The 19,247-nt window shown below is 38.8% G+C and overlaps 2 protein-coding genes across 2 annotated transcripts in view; one reads left to right on the forward strand and one right to left on the reverse strand.

The window, feature by feature from the left end:
- LOC145528654 (uncharacterized) overlaps positions 1–7,673 on the forward strand; it is a 66,087-nt gene extending 58,414 nt beyond the window's left edge. Inside the window, exons 6-8 of the mRNA XM_081547301.1 lie at positions 2,889–3,064; positions 6,633–6,815; positions 7,513–7,673. The gene's annotated coding sequence lies outside the window, so the exon portion shown is untranslated. The remainder of the gene's footprint in view (positions 1–2,888; positions 3,065–6,632; positions 6,816–7,512) is intronic.
- The window catches only part of LOC145528655 (ATP-binding cassette sub-family C member 4-like), a 115,517-nt gene that overhangs the window by 31,235 nt on the left and 65,035 nt on the right, over positions 1–19,247 (reverse strand). The window contains exons 19-22 of the mRNA XM_081547302.1: positions 12,818–12,964; positions 5,874–5,953; positions 1,972–2,122; positions 334–453 (exon numbers count right to left, since the gene is read on the reverse strand). Coding sequence (XP_081403428.1) covers positions 334–453; positions 1,972–2,122; positions 5,874–5,953; positions 12,818–12,964 — 498 coding nt within the window. The remainder of the gene's footprint in view (positions 1–333; positions 454–1,971; positions 2,123–5,873; positions 5,954–12,817; positions 12,965–19,247) is intronic.

Here is a 19,247-nt window from a genome sequence, read left to right on the forward strand (position 1 = left end):
AACAGAGACGGCTCAGCACACAAAGCCTACCATGTTTACTATTCGGCTCTCTGAAAAAAATGTTTGTTGACTCCTGCCCTAAAGGGACAGAGCCGCAGGACATGGTGACAGTTGGACAATACAAGCCAGTTAGGAGAGAAGAGGGGTGTGACGGGGGAGAGGGGAGCACGGAGGCGATGCTGAGAGGAGGGCTGGGGGAGGCAGGCGTGCAGGGAGGGAACACGAGGCTGACACAGAGAGAGGCGCTGGCCAGCAAGACCACCCGAGAGGGGGGTCAGGACTCTGAAGGGAGCACATCCCATCCTTTGAAATCACTTCCAGAAACGTACAGACCTGAGTGCAAGTCCTGGCATGTCTCAAACAGTTTCTGAAACTTTTGTTCGGCTTTGTAGGCCTGGATGGTCTGGAGTCCCTGGAGAGAAGATACTAAGTGGGAAAATACTGGGCCTTGTTCTGTGGAAGCAGAGACAAACAACATAGATAGTCAGGGAGGCTAGATGTGAGGAAACCCACTACCTCCCATGTCCTTTGGTTGCATGTCCTGCCAAAGGGCACATCCGGCACTTCCTGGAGGGCTGCCTGGGGGAGGAGGGATGATGCCCCTTCTGGAGTGGATCCTCCACGTGACCCTCAAGCTCCTGCTCACACCAACCTTCACTTTAACAACCTGGAAGCGAAAAATTCTCTTTGAACCTGTCTTTGACTAAATTAAAATTGGAGCTAGTTTTAGATAATGAACTTAGATTTTTCCACTTAGTAGATACAGACAACCATGGGAAACAGTATACTTCTCTTCTTGGCTTGGTTTCTAGAAAATTAAGTTTGCATTAATTTGCAGCCACTATCTATAGTCAAGGTTTCTGATACAAACATCTTTCCTTACTTTTTTACAATCATCCTCATTCCTTTTTTAAAATGTTCTCTCCTTATGATTTTATGTTAATAATGATTAACTATATCTGTGCAATAACAATGAGATAAGCACTAGATAACTTCATCCTCTGTGATTACCTGTAGAATAGAATGAGTGAATGCAAGTCCCTCAGGCGTGTCTCTTTGCGATCCCGTGGACTATACAATCCATGGAATTCTCTAGGCCAGAATACGGGAGTGGGAAGCCTTTCCCTTCTCGTGGGGATCTTCCTAACCCAGGGATCAAACCCAGGTATGATTAACTATAAATTGTGTTCCCCATTATTCTAAAACTAGGAATTTGAATGGAGTAATAGATTAAATGGGTACTGAATAGCTCCCCTTCCTTTGTTCTCCCAAGGTGGTTATTTTCAGCATTCATTTATGTGAAAAGCCTTGGGTAAGGGAGCCACAGTGTGGCATCACCCCAAGTACTAGTGATGATAAAGAGCAAATCTGAAAATAACAGGGCTTATCTTTTCAAAACACTTAACTGCAACTTTTTTGCCATCTTTGGAGTATGTGAGAGAATGTATTTTCCAAACGTATCACCTCTGACATTATGAATATATTTCCTGATGCCTCTTTTCCTTTTCCTAATCTTTTTCTTTCCTTACCATTTCTAGTAACTCTGGGGGAAGAAAAATTCCCTATTTTCCATCTACATTAATTGCAACATGCCGTCTCTGGGGTCGCACAGAGTCGGACATGACTGAAGCAACTTAGCAGCATAACATTTAATGTTTAGAAAAATGTTTACTGAGTGGCTGCTATGTTAGGGAGTGTGCCATGAGCTAGACAGAAGGGGTCCCTGTCCTCATGGCGCTCACATTCGCTCTCCTTGTGCTGAAATGCAAAAGCTGCAGGTGACCCGCCACCAGCTCCGCTTGCTTTAAGGGCCACACTGACTCACAAGGGCTATAATAGGCAATAACCTAATGTTGATCCGGGAGAAATTCCAGAAGATAGAGTCTGCAGGATGTCAGGGGTCTGGGTAATTACGGCATAAATGGAAGCCAGCCTGCACTGCCACCCCAGCCTGAGAGCCCTGGTACTCACTTGCACATTCCAGGCGTTTGACATCTCCTGATGTATTTAGGAAACAGAGCTGAAGCAGGAAGAAAATGATGCCAAGGAGAGCCAGGGGTATTGCAGTCCAAGGAATCATAGCCACCATCACAACCACCATGCCAATCACAAGTAGAAATGTCTGAAATAGTGAAGAAAGACACGGAGGCCTCCTTATGAAGGATTCTTTTAAAAGATAAACATTAATAGATTGTTCTATTAGGATTAAACTCCTTTCCTCGAAAGATGTGTTGGAATGGCAGTGAAAGCTTTCCTATCCAAAGGAAAAAAAAATTATAGGTGCTCATTACAATATTTATTCCATGTGTCCAACACTATAAGAACTTTCTAGGCATTAGCTCTTTTGATACACTCAGTAACCCTATGAGGCAGGCATTACTTTTTATTTTGGCCACGCCATGAATCTTGCGGGATATCAGTTCCCTGACCAGGGATTGAACCTGGGCCACAGCGGTGAAAGAAATCAATCCTAGCAATCCTCACCACTAGACACCAGAGAACTCCCCTAGGCAGTACTATCTTTAACAGATGAGAATATTTGAGACTCAGAGGGAAGTTGTTGAATCCCAAACTATCAGGAGTCAGTAGGTGTTAAGGATACTAAACAGATGAGCAAGAAGATATCACAGATGAGGAATCCAGAAACCTCAGCTGTACACTCAGGGATAAGGAAGTGGTTAATTACAAATTCTAAGCCCAGTAAAAGGGGGGAAAATGGAAATGTTGACCTTTGGGAGTGAGAATTCCTCTTTCTTGGTTTTCCATCCCTGGTTAATATTTACTGAGTGTTGACTGTGTACAGGGCTGCACATTCAAAACTTCACATGTATGACCTCGATAATCCTTACAATAGCCCTATCAAGTAATAGTGTTATCTCATTTTACAGGTCGAGACACTGAGGCACAAGAAGAGGAAAGGCAACTTGATGGAGACTGGAGATTGCAAAGTCTAAGTCATGGAGCCTGAGAGGTCATGTCTTGAGCCATTATGACATATTTGGGCTTGTTCCCAACATACAGCTAAGTAACATTATGCTAAGTATTTAAAATGTCCATTTCAAAGGTAAGTGATTATTACAACAGCAAATACCATTTACCAGGTGTTTGCATGTGCTAAGAGTTCCACAAACATTTCACTTAATCATCACCTCGCCCCACAAGGTGATTTTATATTGGGAAACGAACTTGCTCCAAAAGAGCAGCAGGAAAGACTAGAAACCCAAGTTCTTGGCTGATTCTGATTTAAGTATCTTTATCAAGAAAAGTATAATATGATGGTGGAAAGCTTCAGGCAAGAATGCAATCAACACTTGGCATCTGCCTGTTATGAAAGTGGAGTGAATAGTGGAGATGTGCAGATTCACACAGCCTGGACCAAGGCCTCTGAAGGTTACAAACCTTAGTTGGATACAAATCTGTGATGCTTTGCACAAGGCCCAGAGTGCTATAGAAACACAGGGAAGAATCTATGAATACTTTTCTTAGAGGATTCTAAGAAGACACTTCAGAAATGAATTTCACAAGCTGGTTTCTCTGTCAATATCAAGGCTTGCTTAAGCTTCTGATCTTTCTCCTAAGATGCTTCCCTCTCTCTGGGCAATCTTATCACCTTCACTGATTTAACTACTACCTGTTCAGTGAAGAATATGCAGGTGCCCTGCTCATCCCAGACTCTTATTTCATTATTTGCAGTATGCTTCGAGGTCCTAAGCTCCAAGATAATTGAATTAAAACTGACAGAGCTGGGATTGGAAATCAGCAAGACTAAAATTTTCTCTCCTCACATGACTGAGAACGTTTTATACTTGAAATCAGGTAGCAGCTCTCCCTGGTCCTCTTAAAAAACATTCAAAAATATGTGACGGAATCGGATTTATGAGGGCTAATTAACCACGTGCTAAGCACACAGTGGGCCAGCCAGCTATGGAAACTCAACCTTGGCTTAGTTTGCAGAAGCAAACAAAGAGAACTCTTCACAAAATTTTAACATAATTAATAATCACTGTCAAAATAGGATACTGCTTTAGTGAGAAATTGCTTCTGGGGATAAATTATATACCTAAACCCACACAACACATTTAGAAAATAAGTTTGCAGAGGAGAAAACCATCAGATATCTGTGTAGTAAAAGCACTCTGCCTCCAAGTCCCAGCTTAGTTCACATGAGTAAACAGGAGAAGCCTTTGCCACAGGCTATGTGGTCTGCAGTCAGATAATCATTGCTGCATTTCTTCTGTGTGCAACTTTTGATAAATGCATTTCATTTCCACAATTAATACTTAGAAACAAAAACATCCCCACAAGCTTAATCACTGAAAAGTAAAAAGAATTAAGCAACAGGAGAAACATCCCACACAAGCAACAGCACTGAATGAGATGAGAGCTGAAGAGACCCCAAATCATTCTTTAGAACCTCAAGTTCACAGGCAAAACAAAGGCAGTGCAATCATCTTTTGACAGGAAAGAGTTCTCTGTAGGAGGCACTCTTTGTCTTAATCTTAAACCAGATACCCCTATATTCTATGCATCTCTGGGCTTAGCACAATCCGCAGATCTTTCAGTCACACAATGTGCTATGCTTAGTCACTCAGTTGTGTCCGACTCTTTGCGACCCCATGGACTGTAGCCCACCAGGCTCCTTTGTCCATGGGGATTCTCAAGGCAAGACTACCAGAGGGGTTTGCCATTACCTCCTTCAGGGGATCTTCCCAACTCAGGGATCAAACCCAGGTCTGCTTTACTTCAGGTGGGTTCTTTACCATCTGAGCCACCAGGGAAGCCCTGATCACAGAACACCTTGCTTAATCTGTTAATTCTTTCCATGGATCGCAATGGAAATGAAGAATGATTAATTAAAGGATGACTTGATCTCTTCCCTAGCTTCCCCTTCACTAATCTTTTGAACAAATCATGTGAACAGATAGTACCTGAAGAAAGAGCATGAGAAGTCGACAAACCTGCAGACAGTGGGGGACGGTGATGACTCTGAGCCCCATCTCAGTGATCAACTGTGATTACTTCCCTTTTTCCCTTTAAAAACTTTCACGGTTGAGCGGAATCATCAGAGGCAGTTTTTGGGGGACGCTGAATCTACCATCTACCCATCTCCCAATTGCCGGCATTCAGATTAAAGGCAATTATTCTTCCTACTAACATTTATGAGTATTGATCTTGTAAGCAGTGAGCAGTGGGACCTGGTTCGATAACATCTGAATAGAAGATATTTCTGTAGGGTTGTTTGTTTGCTTAAATACCTTAAGTCACAGCACTCAATGTGCGAAAAGCTATCTACAAAACCAAATTTTCTGAGATGACTTTGATCCCATGCTGAAATTATTGGCTTAGATGCACTTTCCTTTAAAGGCTGTGTATCTTCAACAACTCCTCTCTACTGTTCTGGTAAAAGTATTATTTTCACCTTTATATATCTTTCTAAGTAACCACACCTTGCTTTATCCAAAACAAGACAAAAAAGTTGCAGTAAATATTTGTCCTTTGTGGTAATACGATGCATAATTTAGCTCATCTAAGCTATCTCTCTCTGAGAGGTGCTTGTTTTTGTTGTGAAATATGCTCACAGTAAAGGGAATCCAGTGAGACACCTGGAAGGCAGAGGGAGAACCACTCACCCAGCCTGTCGCTGCTTCAGACCAACCTTGACATGACTGTGCAGCCACTCCTGCCCCAGGTGTTCCTCATGTTAACTCAGCCTCCCAGTCACAGCCTCCCCTTTCTCTCACAACCATGACTTTTACTGAAGGTGACAAGCACACTGCCAGGCTGAAAGCCCACCCTTAGCCAGTGTGAAAGGGCTTTGAAAAACAGGCATTTCACTATTCCCTGTGAGAACTCTGACAGGACTGTTCTGTTACCTGGATTAAATCTTGAAATGCCAAGGGCAGTAATTCATCCATACGCCCAATGTCTTTGCAGAAACGATTTAAAATATTTCCTGAAAGGACAGGATATGAGAAATTAATCATTTCCCCAGTCAGGCCCTTTAAGAGAAAGAATTCATGAACAAATCAAAACAATATTTTTAAAGTGCATTTATATATATATTTAATATATTACAGAGTCATATGAAATATACCAATGTCAGTGGTAAAGACAGAGAAAACAGGATGATACCTAGAGAAATAAAAACACCAAGTGACCATCGGTGGGAAATTGAAATTGAGGCATTATTTTTTAAAAGAATTGGTGGGGGGAATCTTGTGGCAGTATCAAGAAAGGTTGGTGGATTTGAGAAAGTTTCCTCCTTTATATCCATCCCACCTGAGACACCAATCAAGTGCCAGATTGGTAAACAGCTACAAAATACTTAAGTTAATCCCAACTGTTACACTAATTTTGCTGATACTTTTTAGATAAATATAGTTACAAACTCTGATATTTTCCTTAAAGTTTATAGCACCTTACATTTTGAAAAATTGTGGATTCCTGCCATTTCCAAGTTGTGAGCTTACTACAGGGGTAATAAATCATTATTTTCAGAGGAACAGCAGGTGGGACAGACAGACTCATGCTTAAGGAGCCAAGAAGACCAGAGGGATATAGGTAGGAAAACAGAAATATTTCTTAATGACTAAAAGATAACTTATCATCATTGATTTTATTTCCCGTCTCAGAATCCATGAAATCAATATATCCTAAAGACTGCAGGATTGGAAGATTGTAACCGAGCAGGATCTCTGATAAGAGCTATGGAGCATGTCCACTGGAAAATGCCCACATGTATTGTTTTATAATTTAGGGGGATTCTTAAACCATGAACCACGAGAACTGGGGTGGCCATGAGAGACACTGGCCAGGTAAGAACTGGTTCTGGGGGAACAGGACATCACCTGTCACTTGACTCCTCCTGTCACAGGAATGCACTCCTAAAAAGTACATGCACTTTGTCTCCAGGAAGGGTATTTTTCCGGCCCAGTGCACCTCGAATGCCCTTCAGGGCAAAATGCAGTCTGTAGCTTCTATCTTTGGGAGAATTATAACTGCCAAAAGATGAAACCTCTGTCATGTAGCAGATCTCTGAAACATTAGACAGTATATGGAAACTACTATCACAAAAATCCTCTGAAGTTTTACAAGCTATTTTTGGTTTTATTTTCCATAAAATATTTATAAGCAAGTTCTACAGGATGACAGAATCATTGAATTTCCGAGCTTCAGGCCTTTCAGACATGACTGAGGCTGAATGCCTCAGGACGAGTAGATGCTCCCTGCCTAACACACACAGCTACCTGAAGCCAGGTGTTCATTGAGTAAGTGCTCTGTCTTCACTCAGGTCTCTCTACCCAAAACTACGCATTTCTTCACCTACCTCAATGCCATTATAGATCCCAAACGGTAAGTTATGACATTTACATGGTTAGTTTACTAATGCTAATTGGGCAGTATTTATAGAAGAGTTGTATTTATTCTGTTGCATTTGTTATGCCTTTAACAGCTTTAAAACTACAATCTACAGCTTATAAGAATTGACCAGGAATTTCATTTTTATCCCAGGTTGCTTTAACCATATTCTGCATAAAAGGAAGTTTTGAAGTATCAGATTGTCCATGTATTAGAAATGCAGAAAGACTGCCTGGATTTAACCAGACTGAACAAACCACAGAATGTCTCTAAAAACATCCTGTAATAAAATTTGAAGCCTTGACCATCTAAAACTGCCTTAGGTCAACTTCAGTCTTCACTTGTGAAATCTGTCATTTTTCATACTTTTTGAAAGAGCTGAATACATAGGCATTCTACATTTTGACCAGTTATAACCTTTTCAAAAACTATAGCAAGTTCCTGCTACTCTTAAAAAGTATATCCACTTCCCTGGAATAATTCCAATGTTCCTTTTAAATAGAACTTATAACTTTATAAAATTTCCAGCTGTCTATTACACAATAGCCCTGTAAGAAACTTTTGCCTTATCATTTTCAAGCAAAAAGTAAACCAGATGTTTGGTGCTTATATGCAAAATTAAGCTCTCCCTGTGAAACCAAATTAAAGTGAACTCATGAGTGAAGCAAAGCCCTGATGAAAACAGAAACAAAAACAAAACAAGCAAACAAACAAAAAACATGCTGTGGATTTTTGTGGCTTATTGGTCTTAGTCATTTGTCCACTTTTCCTTGCATCTGGGAAATCACACACATCGTTTTCCATTCCCAATTGTTTTATCAAATTTATCAGATTAATTTGGATTTTATAGGAGAAAAAGACCAAAAAATCCATAACGTTTCATCAGGTCACTTAATCAAAAAATCAGTTAATGCCCGCTATTTGCTATGCATTTCTTTAAATGCTTTACATATATTAATTCTCCTCCTCATTCTCGCACACAAAAACGTTGAGAATATTATTGTACTACCACCTCTACTGTATAGAAAGAGTTGAGGTCAACAGAGGTTAAACTTGACAAAGGTCTGTCTCTTGGTGGCTGGGATGGGATTCACATTCAGAAGAGTTGACTCCAAAGTCTGTTTTCTTTACCAAGGGTCACATGTATCCCATATGACATAGTGGTTCAAAACCACTATTGAAAAATAAAGAAAAACCGTTAATTTAGTCTGGGTAAAGTCTAGAGTCATTTTTATTTGCTGGTTAATTTTCAAACTTTAAATTTCACAACTCTTTAATAGAATCTAATGATACAGATCTTATTCCAGTGTGACAGTCTAATTCAAAAGGAGCCTTTCTCTCTCTCACACACACATACACTACTCTGAATCAGTGCTGCGTAAGATAACTGTGCTTCTGTCAAGAGGATATTGACTGTGCCAGTGAAGCGACTGGCACAGCTATTACAAAGCTCTGTTCTAGCAGAACTGAGACATTGAAAATCTCCGCTTCATCCAAACTCCATGTCTATTAATAGGTTTTAAATGTATACTGATGACAATCAAAGTTTCCTCTCTTATTTGACATCAAGTTTTTAAAAAAATGGACATAATAATTAAGGGACTAGAAAAGATGAGGTATATTTTAAAAAATACTCAATGTTTATCCAAAATCTATAAGGTACTCATTTTAGTACCTAAGACTTCAAACCTTAATCTCATCTAGAAAGCAGTCACTGGATATGGCAAGAACCAAGAGAAGACATACCTGAAAACCAGGCCAATTAAGCATGAAACTCCTACAGTTGCTTTGTGAAGGGAGATGGGAGTGGTTAGAAAATTTGGCACCAAAAGGATTTAAACCTCCTTCAGTTTTTAGAATTTCCCATTGTAGGAGTGAAATCTACTCACCTGGTCTAAAACATTGGACAATTTATTAATAAAACTAGCTGATCTTGTAAAATAAACCACTAATTGTCTAGGTTACACAGGTGCTGCCTTTTATACCTTTTGTTAATCTGGCTATTTGTGTCACAAGTATTTACTTAATCTTAAATCAAGGAAAAACAGTTTTCTAGTAACACTGATGACTCGTCATTTTGAAATAAGTATTTATTTTCCTTCCATTCACAGGGCTATGTCAAGACTAACATTTAAAAATTGGCATTCCTCCCTTTTACCGCTTAAGGGCCTGTAGTTTATAAAGTAAAACAATCAGGATCAAATATTTGACCCTCCTAAGATTCATCTTCAATGCACATTAAATGCCAGGGAAATGTATTAGGTGTTTGGCAGTTTTGTCTCCTTTATTGACAGACAGCAGAACTTTGGCAATTTTATTTCTTTGACTGACAGAAAACAGAACTTGGAAGCTTGACTGACAGACAACAAAACTTTATGGTTCCATGAAACAGCTTCCAGTGAACTAATATATGTGGTTTTCTCCTCATGGTACCACATACCAGAAACAAAGTCCACCCTAAATTATGTATTACAAATTCTACTTTTGAAAATAAAAGATAGGAAAGAGTTCAATTTAATCTACCACTAAATGAGTAGGTAATTGATTGACCCCAAACCTTTTGGGCAAACTAGGCTTATCTTTGGGGTACTTATTTGGGCTTGAATTTTCTTGAAGGAATGAAGTCCTGCTAATAGATATAGGAGGAAGAAGCAAGATAAACATTAGTGTGCTGGCTGCTCTAAGATCAGTGAACTTGAGATTTAAACTTGGTCCCAAATTCTTGAATAATAAATGAATTAGTGTCTAGAGAGGCCTATAGGTCTTGAACATGAAGAACCTGGCTAACTGTGGTCATGAGACCTCAGAGGCTGAGATAATAGAAATTCAGTTCTTTTTAATGCTCCCAACTTTACAAGTGTAGTTTTCACATTCACAGGCAAAATGGAGCAACTTCACAGCCATAATAGCACGGGCTCCTCCAGTCACTTCCTTGTTCTAACTTCCTACTATGACGAGATCTGTGTGGGCCACTGCATTTTACCATCCTGTGCTCCTCACAGTGCCTGGACCAAACAACATGCACTGAATAAATCTACACAAGACGCTGCCCTCAACATTCTTACTTAATCCTCACAACAGTCTTGTGAAACAGGAAGAGCAGCATCTCCATTTCACAGGAGATGAAGTTCCCAGACACCATGTCATCATTGTCACTAAGGCTCATTAGGCGCCAACCAAGTGCTAAGCACTGTGAATGTATTAACTAACTTGGCACAGTGATAAAGAATCTGACTGCCAATGTAGGAGATGCAAGAGACGCGGGTTTGATCCCTGGGTCAGGAAGATGCCTTGGAGTCAGAAATGGCAACCCACTCTAGTATTCTTGCCTAGAAAATTCCATGGACAGAGGAACCTGGTGGGCTATAGTCCATGGGGTCACAACGAGTTGCACATGACTGAGTGACTGAGCACAAAAACAATGCCCACAACATTAAGATCAGTTAGGTGTGAATAGAGTCCTCATTTTACAGATACGAAAACCAAGAAATAGAGAATTTAAGTAACAAACACATACGTATTAACATAACTATAAATAGTTATTACTATTAATAACTAGCACCAGTACTGAACCCAGGCAGTTGGCTCCAGTGTCCATACTACTAAACCAATGCAGACAACATCCTGCCTTGAGATTTGCCTGCCCAATAGTGTCCACCTGCTTTGGCTGACAGTCCTGTGGCTAGCTGATGACTAGGCCAAGGCTACTTCTGTCCAACCTCCAGCCCACCTCCCTTAATAGGTCCTATCAATTATTACTTGCATAAGCAAAGCCACCCTGGGCCTCACAAAAAATCTAACAAACTAGATAAAGTAGGCATGTACACTGATGAACTAACTCCTCAAAGAAACCCAGTATGGAGGCTACCTTCCAAAATAGGATAGGTGAAAGACACAGGGTGGAGACATCAACCACTGGGAAACCTCCAGGGACACGCATATTGAGAAACTTACTACTGAGCATCCACCTGCTACGTACCACAAAGCCTCTTCTTACATGTCACCAAAGTCCACTATAAAACTATAGGGTTAATTTCATTGAAGAGGATATTTACATTTCATCAATCTTCTAATTAATTTATCATTGCCATTTTAGGTAAACCTTAAAGTGTCAGCACATGCCAGAAGCTCTAATTCCAGAAATGGATGGGAAATGAAAGAAAGAAACACACAGCCTGTCTCATGGAGAGAGATTCCTTGTAAGAAGGTCCTTCCTAAAGAATAACTTAGCTTGTGGGCTGTGCTTAGTCGCTCAGTCATGTCTGACTCTTTGTGACCCCGTGAACTGCAGCCCACTAGGCTCCTCTGTCCATGGGGATTCTCCAGGCAAGAATACTGAAGTGTGTTTCCATGCCCTCCTCCAGGGCATCTTGCAAACTCAGGGATCGAACCCAGGTCTCCCACACTGCAGGTGGATTCTTTATCATCTGAGCCACTAGGGAAGCTTAACACCACATAACACAGCCAACATTTTATTTTTTTAATTTCTTTTTTAATCAGAGGAAAATTGCTTCACAATGTTGTATTGGTTTCTGCCATACAACAATGTGAGTTAGCCATAATTATACAAACATCCCCTTCCTCTGGAGCCTCCCTCCCCTCTCCCCATTCCACCCCTCTCAGTTCAGTTCAGTTCAGTCGCTCAGTCGTGTCCGACTCTTTGCGACCCCACGAATTGCAGCACGCCAGGCCTCCCTGTCCATCACCAACTCCCAGAGTCTACCCAAACCCATGTCCATTGAGTCGGTGATGCCATCCAACCATTTCATCCTCTGTCGTCCCCTCCTCCTCCCACCCCCAATCCTACCCAGCATTAGGGTCTTTTCCAATGAGTCAACCCCTCTAGGTTATCACAAAATGCCAGGCTGGGCTCCTTGTGTTTTCTATCAACTTCCCACCAGCTGTCTATTTAACACATGATAGTGTATAGATGTCAGTGCCACTCTCCCTCCCCTGGGTGTCCAGAAGTCCATTTTCTATGTGTGAGTCTCCACTCCTTTCCTGCAAATAGGTTCATCAGTACCATTTTTCTAGAGTCCATATATATGCATTAATATATAATATTTGTTTTTATCTTTATTACTTACTTCACTCTGTGTAACAGGCTATAGGTTCATCCACCTCACAACTACTAACTCAAGTAGTCAACAACATTGAAAAATGTTTCCATCAAATGTATGGTGTTTTGTATGCCAGGCAACAAATGGGTTACTAAATGATTCTACAAAGTAAACATTTATTTTTCCACAAACACAAATTGGAATAAAAGCTTGTATGCTTCTATATTCAGATTTTCTCTGGTAGGAGAAAAAATATCAGCTTTTTATAGAAAATGGATCAATACACACAGTGATTTTCTTCCAAGCATCTCCTCCATTTTCAAACATAAACTATAATAAGGCACCAAATGGGTTTGTTAACAACCATTTTTATTGAGAAAACTTGGAGTCTGACTTACCTATTGAGTTTCCATCGAAGAAAAATACCAGAGATTTCAAAATGGACTCTACCATTTTGTTGTGCAAAATTTGTGAAGATTTAACAAGGATGTGGCATAACAACAGAGATCTTGTGATGCCAAGAAAGATGGTACATGCATTTAAACCTGAAATAAAGAAACATCACTCAGCACAAGATCTCTGCTTTTTCTTCAATGATCCTAAAGCACAGCAAACACTTTATAAGTGCATTATATATTTTATTCTATAAATATAATTTATGTATAAATTCATATATAATATAGAACAAATTTATACATATAATAGTTTCTATAAGAGCTTAATACAATCACAAATACATTTATAAAGAATATAAAAATCATTGTTTCTCATTAAATAGAAACCACATGGGGAAAACATCTGGTGTTAACTACAATTTCAGGCTTCCCTAATTCAATTACAAGTTCTAATAAAACTGAGAAGAAAGAAAATGATAAAATGCAGTCATCTTCCCTTCTCTGAATATCAAATCTTACTATTTACAACATGTCCCACAATTTAAAAGTGAGGTATGTTTTGGTACCAAACAAAAGTTGGCTTTAAGGCAATAAATAGTAGACTGAATAATGCAGAAAATGAATATGTGATGTGAAAGATAGATCACTGGAAATCACCCAATCAGAACAGCAGACAGAAACACAAATGACATAAAAAAAAAGCAATATAAGAGACCTAATTGATAATATAAAGCATGCCAATCTAGGCATAATAGAAATTTCTGAAGAAGAAGAAAGATAAAAAAAGGATTAAAATATATTTGAAGAAACTATGGCAGAAAACTTTCCAAATATAAAGAAGGAAACAGATATTTTAGTACAGAAGCAGAGGGTCCCAAGTGCGATGAGCCTGAACACACCTAAACAAAGACATATATAATTAAAATGGAAAAAGCTAAAGAGAAGATTCAAAGGCAGCAAGAGAAAAACAAAAGTTAATTACAAAGGAATCCCACCCCCACCCCCAGCCCACCCTGGGCCAAAGCTATTGGTTGTTGTTTCTACAGAAAAGTTGCAGGCAAGAAAGGAATGGCAAGATATATTCAAGGTCGTGAAAGGGGAAAAAATCTGCAACCTAGCATACTCTATCCAGCAAGATGAGCACTTGGAAGGAGAGGTAAAAGTTCTCAGACAAGCAAACACCAAAACAATACAGCAACACTAAAACTGTCCTAAAAGATATACTAAAAGTGAAAGTGAAAGTTGCTCAGTCTTGTCCAACTCTTTGTGACCCCGTGGACTACAGTCCATGGAATTCTCCAGGCCAGAATACTGGAGTGGATAGCCTTTCCCTTCTCCAGGGGATCTTCCCAACTCAGGGATTGAAGCCAGGTCTCCCACATCGCAGGCAGATTCTTTACCAGCTGAGTCACAAGGGAAGTCCAAGAATACAGAAGTGAGGAACCTATCCCTTCTCCAGTGAATCTTCCCAACTCAGGAATCAAACCAGGGTCTCCTGCATCGCAGGCAGATTCTTTACCAACTGAGTTATCAGGAAAGCCACTTGCCCCCAACACCACCATATACTAAAAGGTCTTCTCTAAATAGAAAAGAAGCAAGAATCCATGGGAAAGAGAATATCACAGTTGGACAGTAAATCATTTAAATAAGCCAATACACAGATTAAAAATTTTTTTCTGTGAAATGGATGATAATCACAATGAACAGCAAAAGGACAAACATTAAGAGGCACATCAAAATCATAAAATGGGACAGGAGAGTAAGAAAATGCAGATATTTTTTCAGAATGTGTTTAAGCCTATATGTTGTTAAGTCATGTTGCTAAGTCATGTTCAACTCTTGTGAACCTATGGATTACAGCCCACCAGGCTCCTCTATCCATGGGACTTTCCAGGCAAGAATACTGGAGTAGGTTGCCATTTCCTTCTCCAGGGGATCTTTCCCAACCCTAGAAGCCTTGTCTCCTGCAATGGCAGGTGGATTCTTTACCAATGAGCCACCAGGGAAGCCCTAAGCTTATATGACTACCAGTTTAAAGCAAGCAGATATAAGAAGTTAACATAATTGAAAAAGAGGGTAACCATAAATCAAAAACATACGATAGATTCACAAAGCCAAAAAGAAGAGAACGGAAGCATAACACAAAAGAAAATCATCAAAACCAGAAAAGAAAAAACAAAAGAAAAGGAACAAAGAAAAAATAAAAATCAACAGGAAAACAAAGTTTAAGATGAAAATAAATATATACATATCAAAAATTACCTTAAATGTCAAAGAATTAAACACACACAAGACACAAAGTGGCATACTGAATAAAAATAATAAGAGCATACAATATGTTGCTTATGAGAGACCTGCTTCAGGGCAAAAGACACATATAGATTGAAAGTAAGGGGATAGAAATAGATATTTCATGAAATAACAAGAAAGTGGAGGTGGCAATACTTGTATCAGACAAAACAGACATTAATACAAAGATTATACAGGAAAATATAGAAGGACACTAGATAATGATGAAAAGATCAATACAGGAAGATAATACACTTATCAACATATGTGCACCTAATATAGGAGCATCCAAATACATAGAACAAATGCTGACAGACATAAAGGGAGATATTGATGGGGATGCAATAATAGTAGGAGACTTTAACACCCCACTCACATCAATTGACAAATCTTCTAGGCAGAAAATCAAGCAACAGAGATCTTAAATGAAACAATAGAAAAATTAGACTTACTAGATATTTTCAGGACAGTATATCCAAATAAACCCCAACGTACTCATTCTTTTCAAGTGCAGATGGACCATTCTCTAGGATGGACCCACACTATAGCAGAAAACAAGCCTCAACGAATGTAAGAGGACAGAAATTATTTCAAGCATCTTTTCTGACCACAATTGCATGAAACTAGAAATCAACTACAGAAAAATAAGGAAAGAAACATTACATGGAAACTAAACAACATGCTGGATTTTCCAGGTGGTGCAGTGATAAAGAATCTGCCTACTGATGCAAGAGATGTGGGTTCTATCCTTGGGTCAGGAAAATTTCCTGGAGTAGGAAATGGCAACCCACTCCAGTATTCTTGTCTGGAAAATCTCATGGCCCAAGTAGCCTGATGGGCTATAGTCCATGGGGTCACAAAGAGTTGACACAGCTGAGCAACTGACTGCACACACACAAAAAACCATGCTACTAAAAAAAAAAAAAAAAAAAGGATCAACGATTAAATCAAGGAGGAAATTTTAAAATACAAATGGCAATGAAAACAGCCATACAAAATCTATAGAGTGCAGCAAAAGCAGTTCTTAGAGGGAAGTTCATAGTAACATAGGTCTTCTTCAAGAAACAAGAAAAACCTCAAATAAACAACCCAACCTATCACCTAAAAGAATTAGAAACAGAAGAACAAAACCTAAAATCAGCAAAAGGATGGACATAATAAATATCAGAGAGGAAATAAATATGTAAAAAATAGAAAAAAAATCAATAAAACCAAGAGCTGGTTCTCTGAAAGGGTAAACAAAATTGACAAGCCTCTGGTTAGGCTTACCAAGAATAAAAGAGAACCCAAATAAACAAAATAATAAATGAAAGAGGATAAGTAACAACTGATTCTACAGATACACAAATAAACCATGAACTATATTTACTAACAAAATGGACAACCTATGATAAATAGACAAGTTTCTAGACACATACAGCACATCAAAACTGAACCAAGAAGACATAGAAAATTAGAACAGACTGATCACTAGAAATGAAATAGAATCTGTAATTTTAAAAAAAATCCCTAACACAAAAGTCCAGGACCAGATGGCTTCACAGGTGAACTTTACCCAACAAAAAAGGAAGAACTTATACCAATCCTTCTCAAATTCTTCCAAAAGATCGAAGCAAAGGGAATATTCCCAAAGACATTCCACAAAGCCACCACCATCCGGATACCAAAACCAGACAAAGCTACCACCAAAAATGAAAATCATAGGACAATATCCTTGATGAATATAGATGCAAAAATTCTCAACAAAATATTAGCAAACTGAATCCAACAACACATAAAAAAATCATGCACTATGATCAAGTTGGATTTATCCCAGGGTTATAAGTATGGTTTAACATATACAAATCAATTGATTGATACATCATATCAACAAAAGAAAACACAAAAGCCACATGATCATCTTAATAAATACAGAAAAATAATTTGATTAAATTTAACATCCCTTCATGATAAAAACTCTTATGAAAGTAAGTACAGAGGAAATAAACCTCAATAAGATGAAAACTGTTTATGACAAAGTGAAAGTATAAGTCTTTCATTCATGTTCAACTCTGCAACTTCATGGACTGTATGCAGACAGCTAGGCTCCTCTGTCCATGGATTTTTCCAAGCAAGAATACTGGAGTGGGTAGCTATTCCCTTCTCCAGGGAATCTTCCCAAGCCAGGGATCAAACCTGGGTCTCCTGCATTGCAGGCAAATTCTTTACCATCTGAGTCACGAGGGAAGCCCATTTATGACAAAGCACACGGCCAGGATAATACTCAATGGTGAAAAGCTGAAAGCCTTCCTGTTAAAATTTGGAGGAAGACAAGGATGCCTACTCTCACCATTTCTATGCAACATAGTACTGGAAGTCCTAGCTACAGCCATAAGATAAGAAAAAGAAATCAACGTTATCCACATTTGGAGGGAAGAGGTAAAACTGTCACTATATGCAGATGATAATAAACAAAACTGTAAAGATTCCACACAAAAACTAATAGAACTGGTAAATGAATTCATAAAGGCAGAAGGATACAAGATTGACACACTGAACCAAGTTATTTTTTTTATACTCATAATGAAACATTATGAAAGGAATGTAAAAACAAATCAAAATCACATCAAAAAACTTAAAGTACCCAGGAATAAACATGACCAAGGAGGTGAAAGATTTATAAAACATTAAAAGAGGAAACTGAACATGATCCAAAGAAATGGAAAGATATCCCATGCTCTTGGATTGGAAGAGTTAATACTGTTAATACTGTTAAAATGGCCATACTACCCAAAGCAATCTACAGATTTAACAAGATCCCTATCAAATTACCCATGAAATTTTTCATGAAACTATAACAAATACAGCTAAAATTTATATGGAACCACAAGAAACCTAGAACTGCCAGAGCAATCCTGAGGAAAAAGAACAAAGCAGGAGCCATAGCCCTCCCAGACTTCAGATGATAGTACAAAGGTATAGTAATCAAAATGGTGTGGCTTTGGCACAAAAATAGACTATGAATAAATGGAACAGAGAGCCAAGAAATAAATGCATACACCTTCAACATCTGTTAAAGTTAATCGTCAACAGAAGAGGCAAGACTTGTATATTATATACAATGCATATTATAAAAGACAGTATCTTCAGTAAGTAATTTTGGGAAAGTTGGACAGCTGTATGTAAACCACTGAAGTTAGAACAACTCTCACACCATACACAAAAATAAACTCCAAACGGCTTAAAGACTTAAATATGACATGACACCATAAGACTCCTAGAAGAGAACACAGGTAAAACTTCCTCTCACATAAATTGTACCAATGATTTCTTAGGTCATTCTCCCAAGGTGATAGAAATAAATGCAAAAATAAACAAATGGGACTTAATCAAACTTATAAGCTTCTGCACAGAAAAGGAAACCATAAACAAAATGGAAAGACAACCTACAGACTGAGAGAAAATCTTTGAAAATGATGTGATTGACAAATGCTTAATTTTCAAAATCTAAAAATAGCTTATACAATTCAATGACAAAAAAAAGCAAACCTGCTCAAAAAAATGGACAGATGACTTAAATAGACATTTTTCCAAAGAAGACACACACAGATATATGCCAACAGGTATATACAAAGATACTTATCATTGCTAGTTATGAAATGAAAAGCAAAAATACAACAAGGTACCACTCAACACCAGTCATAATGACCATCATTGAAAAATTCAAATAACGGATGTTAAAGAGGGTGTGGTGAAAAGGGAACATATGTTCAGTGTTGGTAGGAATGCAAACTGAGGCAATCACTGTGGCAAAGATTGGAGGGTCCTCAAAAAACTAAAAATAAAGTTGCCATCAGTTCAGTTCAGTTGCTCAGTCATGTCTGAATCTTTCAGACATCATGGACTGCAGCACGCCAGGCCTCCCTGTCCATCACCAACTTCCGGAGTTTACTCAAACTCATGTCCATTGAGTCAGTGATACCATCCAACCATCTCATCCTCTGTTATCCCTGTCTCCTTCTGCCTTCAATCTTTCCCAGCATCAGGGTCTTTTCAAATGAGTCAGTTCTTTGCATCAGGTGGCCAAAGTATTGGAGTTTCAGCTTCAACATCAGTCCTTTCAACGAACACCCAGGACTGATTTCCTTTAGGATGGACTGGCTGG

Source organism: Giraffa tippelskirchi, chromosome 12 (genome assembly GCF_054371585.1).
Source record: "Giraffa tippelskirchi isolate mGirTip1 chromosome 12, T2T-mGirTip1v1.2.pri, whole genome shotgun sequence".
Taxonomy (NCBI): Eukaryota; Metazoa; Chordata; class Mammalia; order Artiodactyla; family Giraffidae; genus Giraffa; species Giraffa tippelskirchi.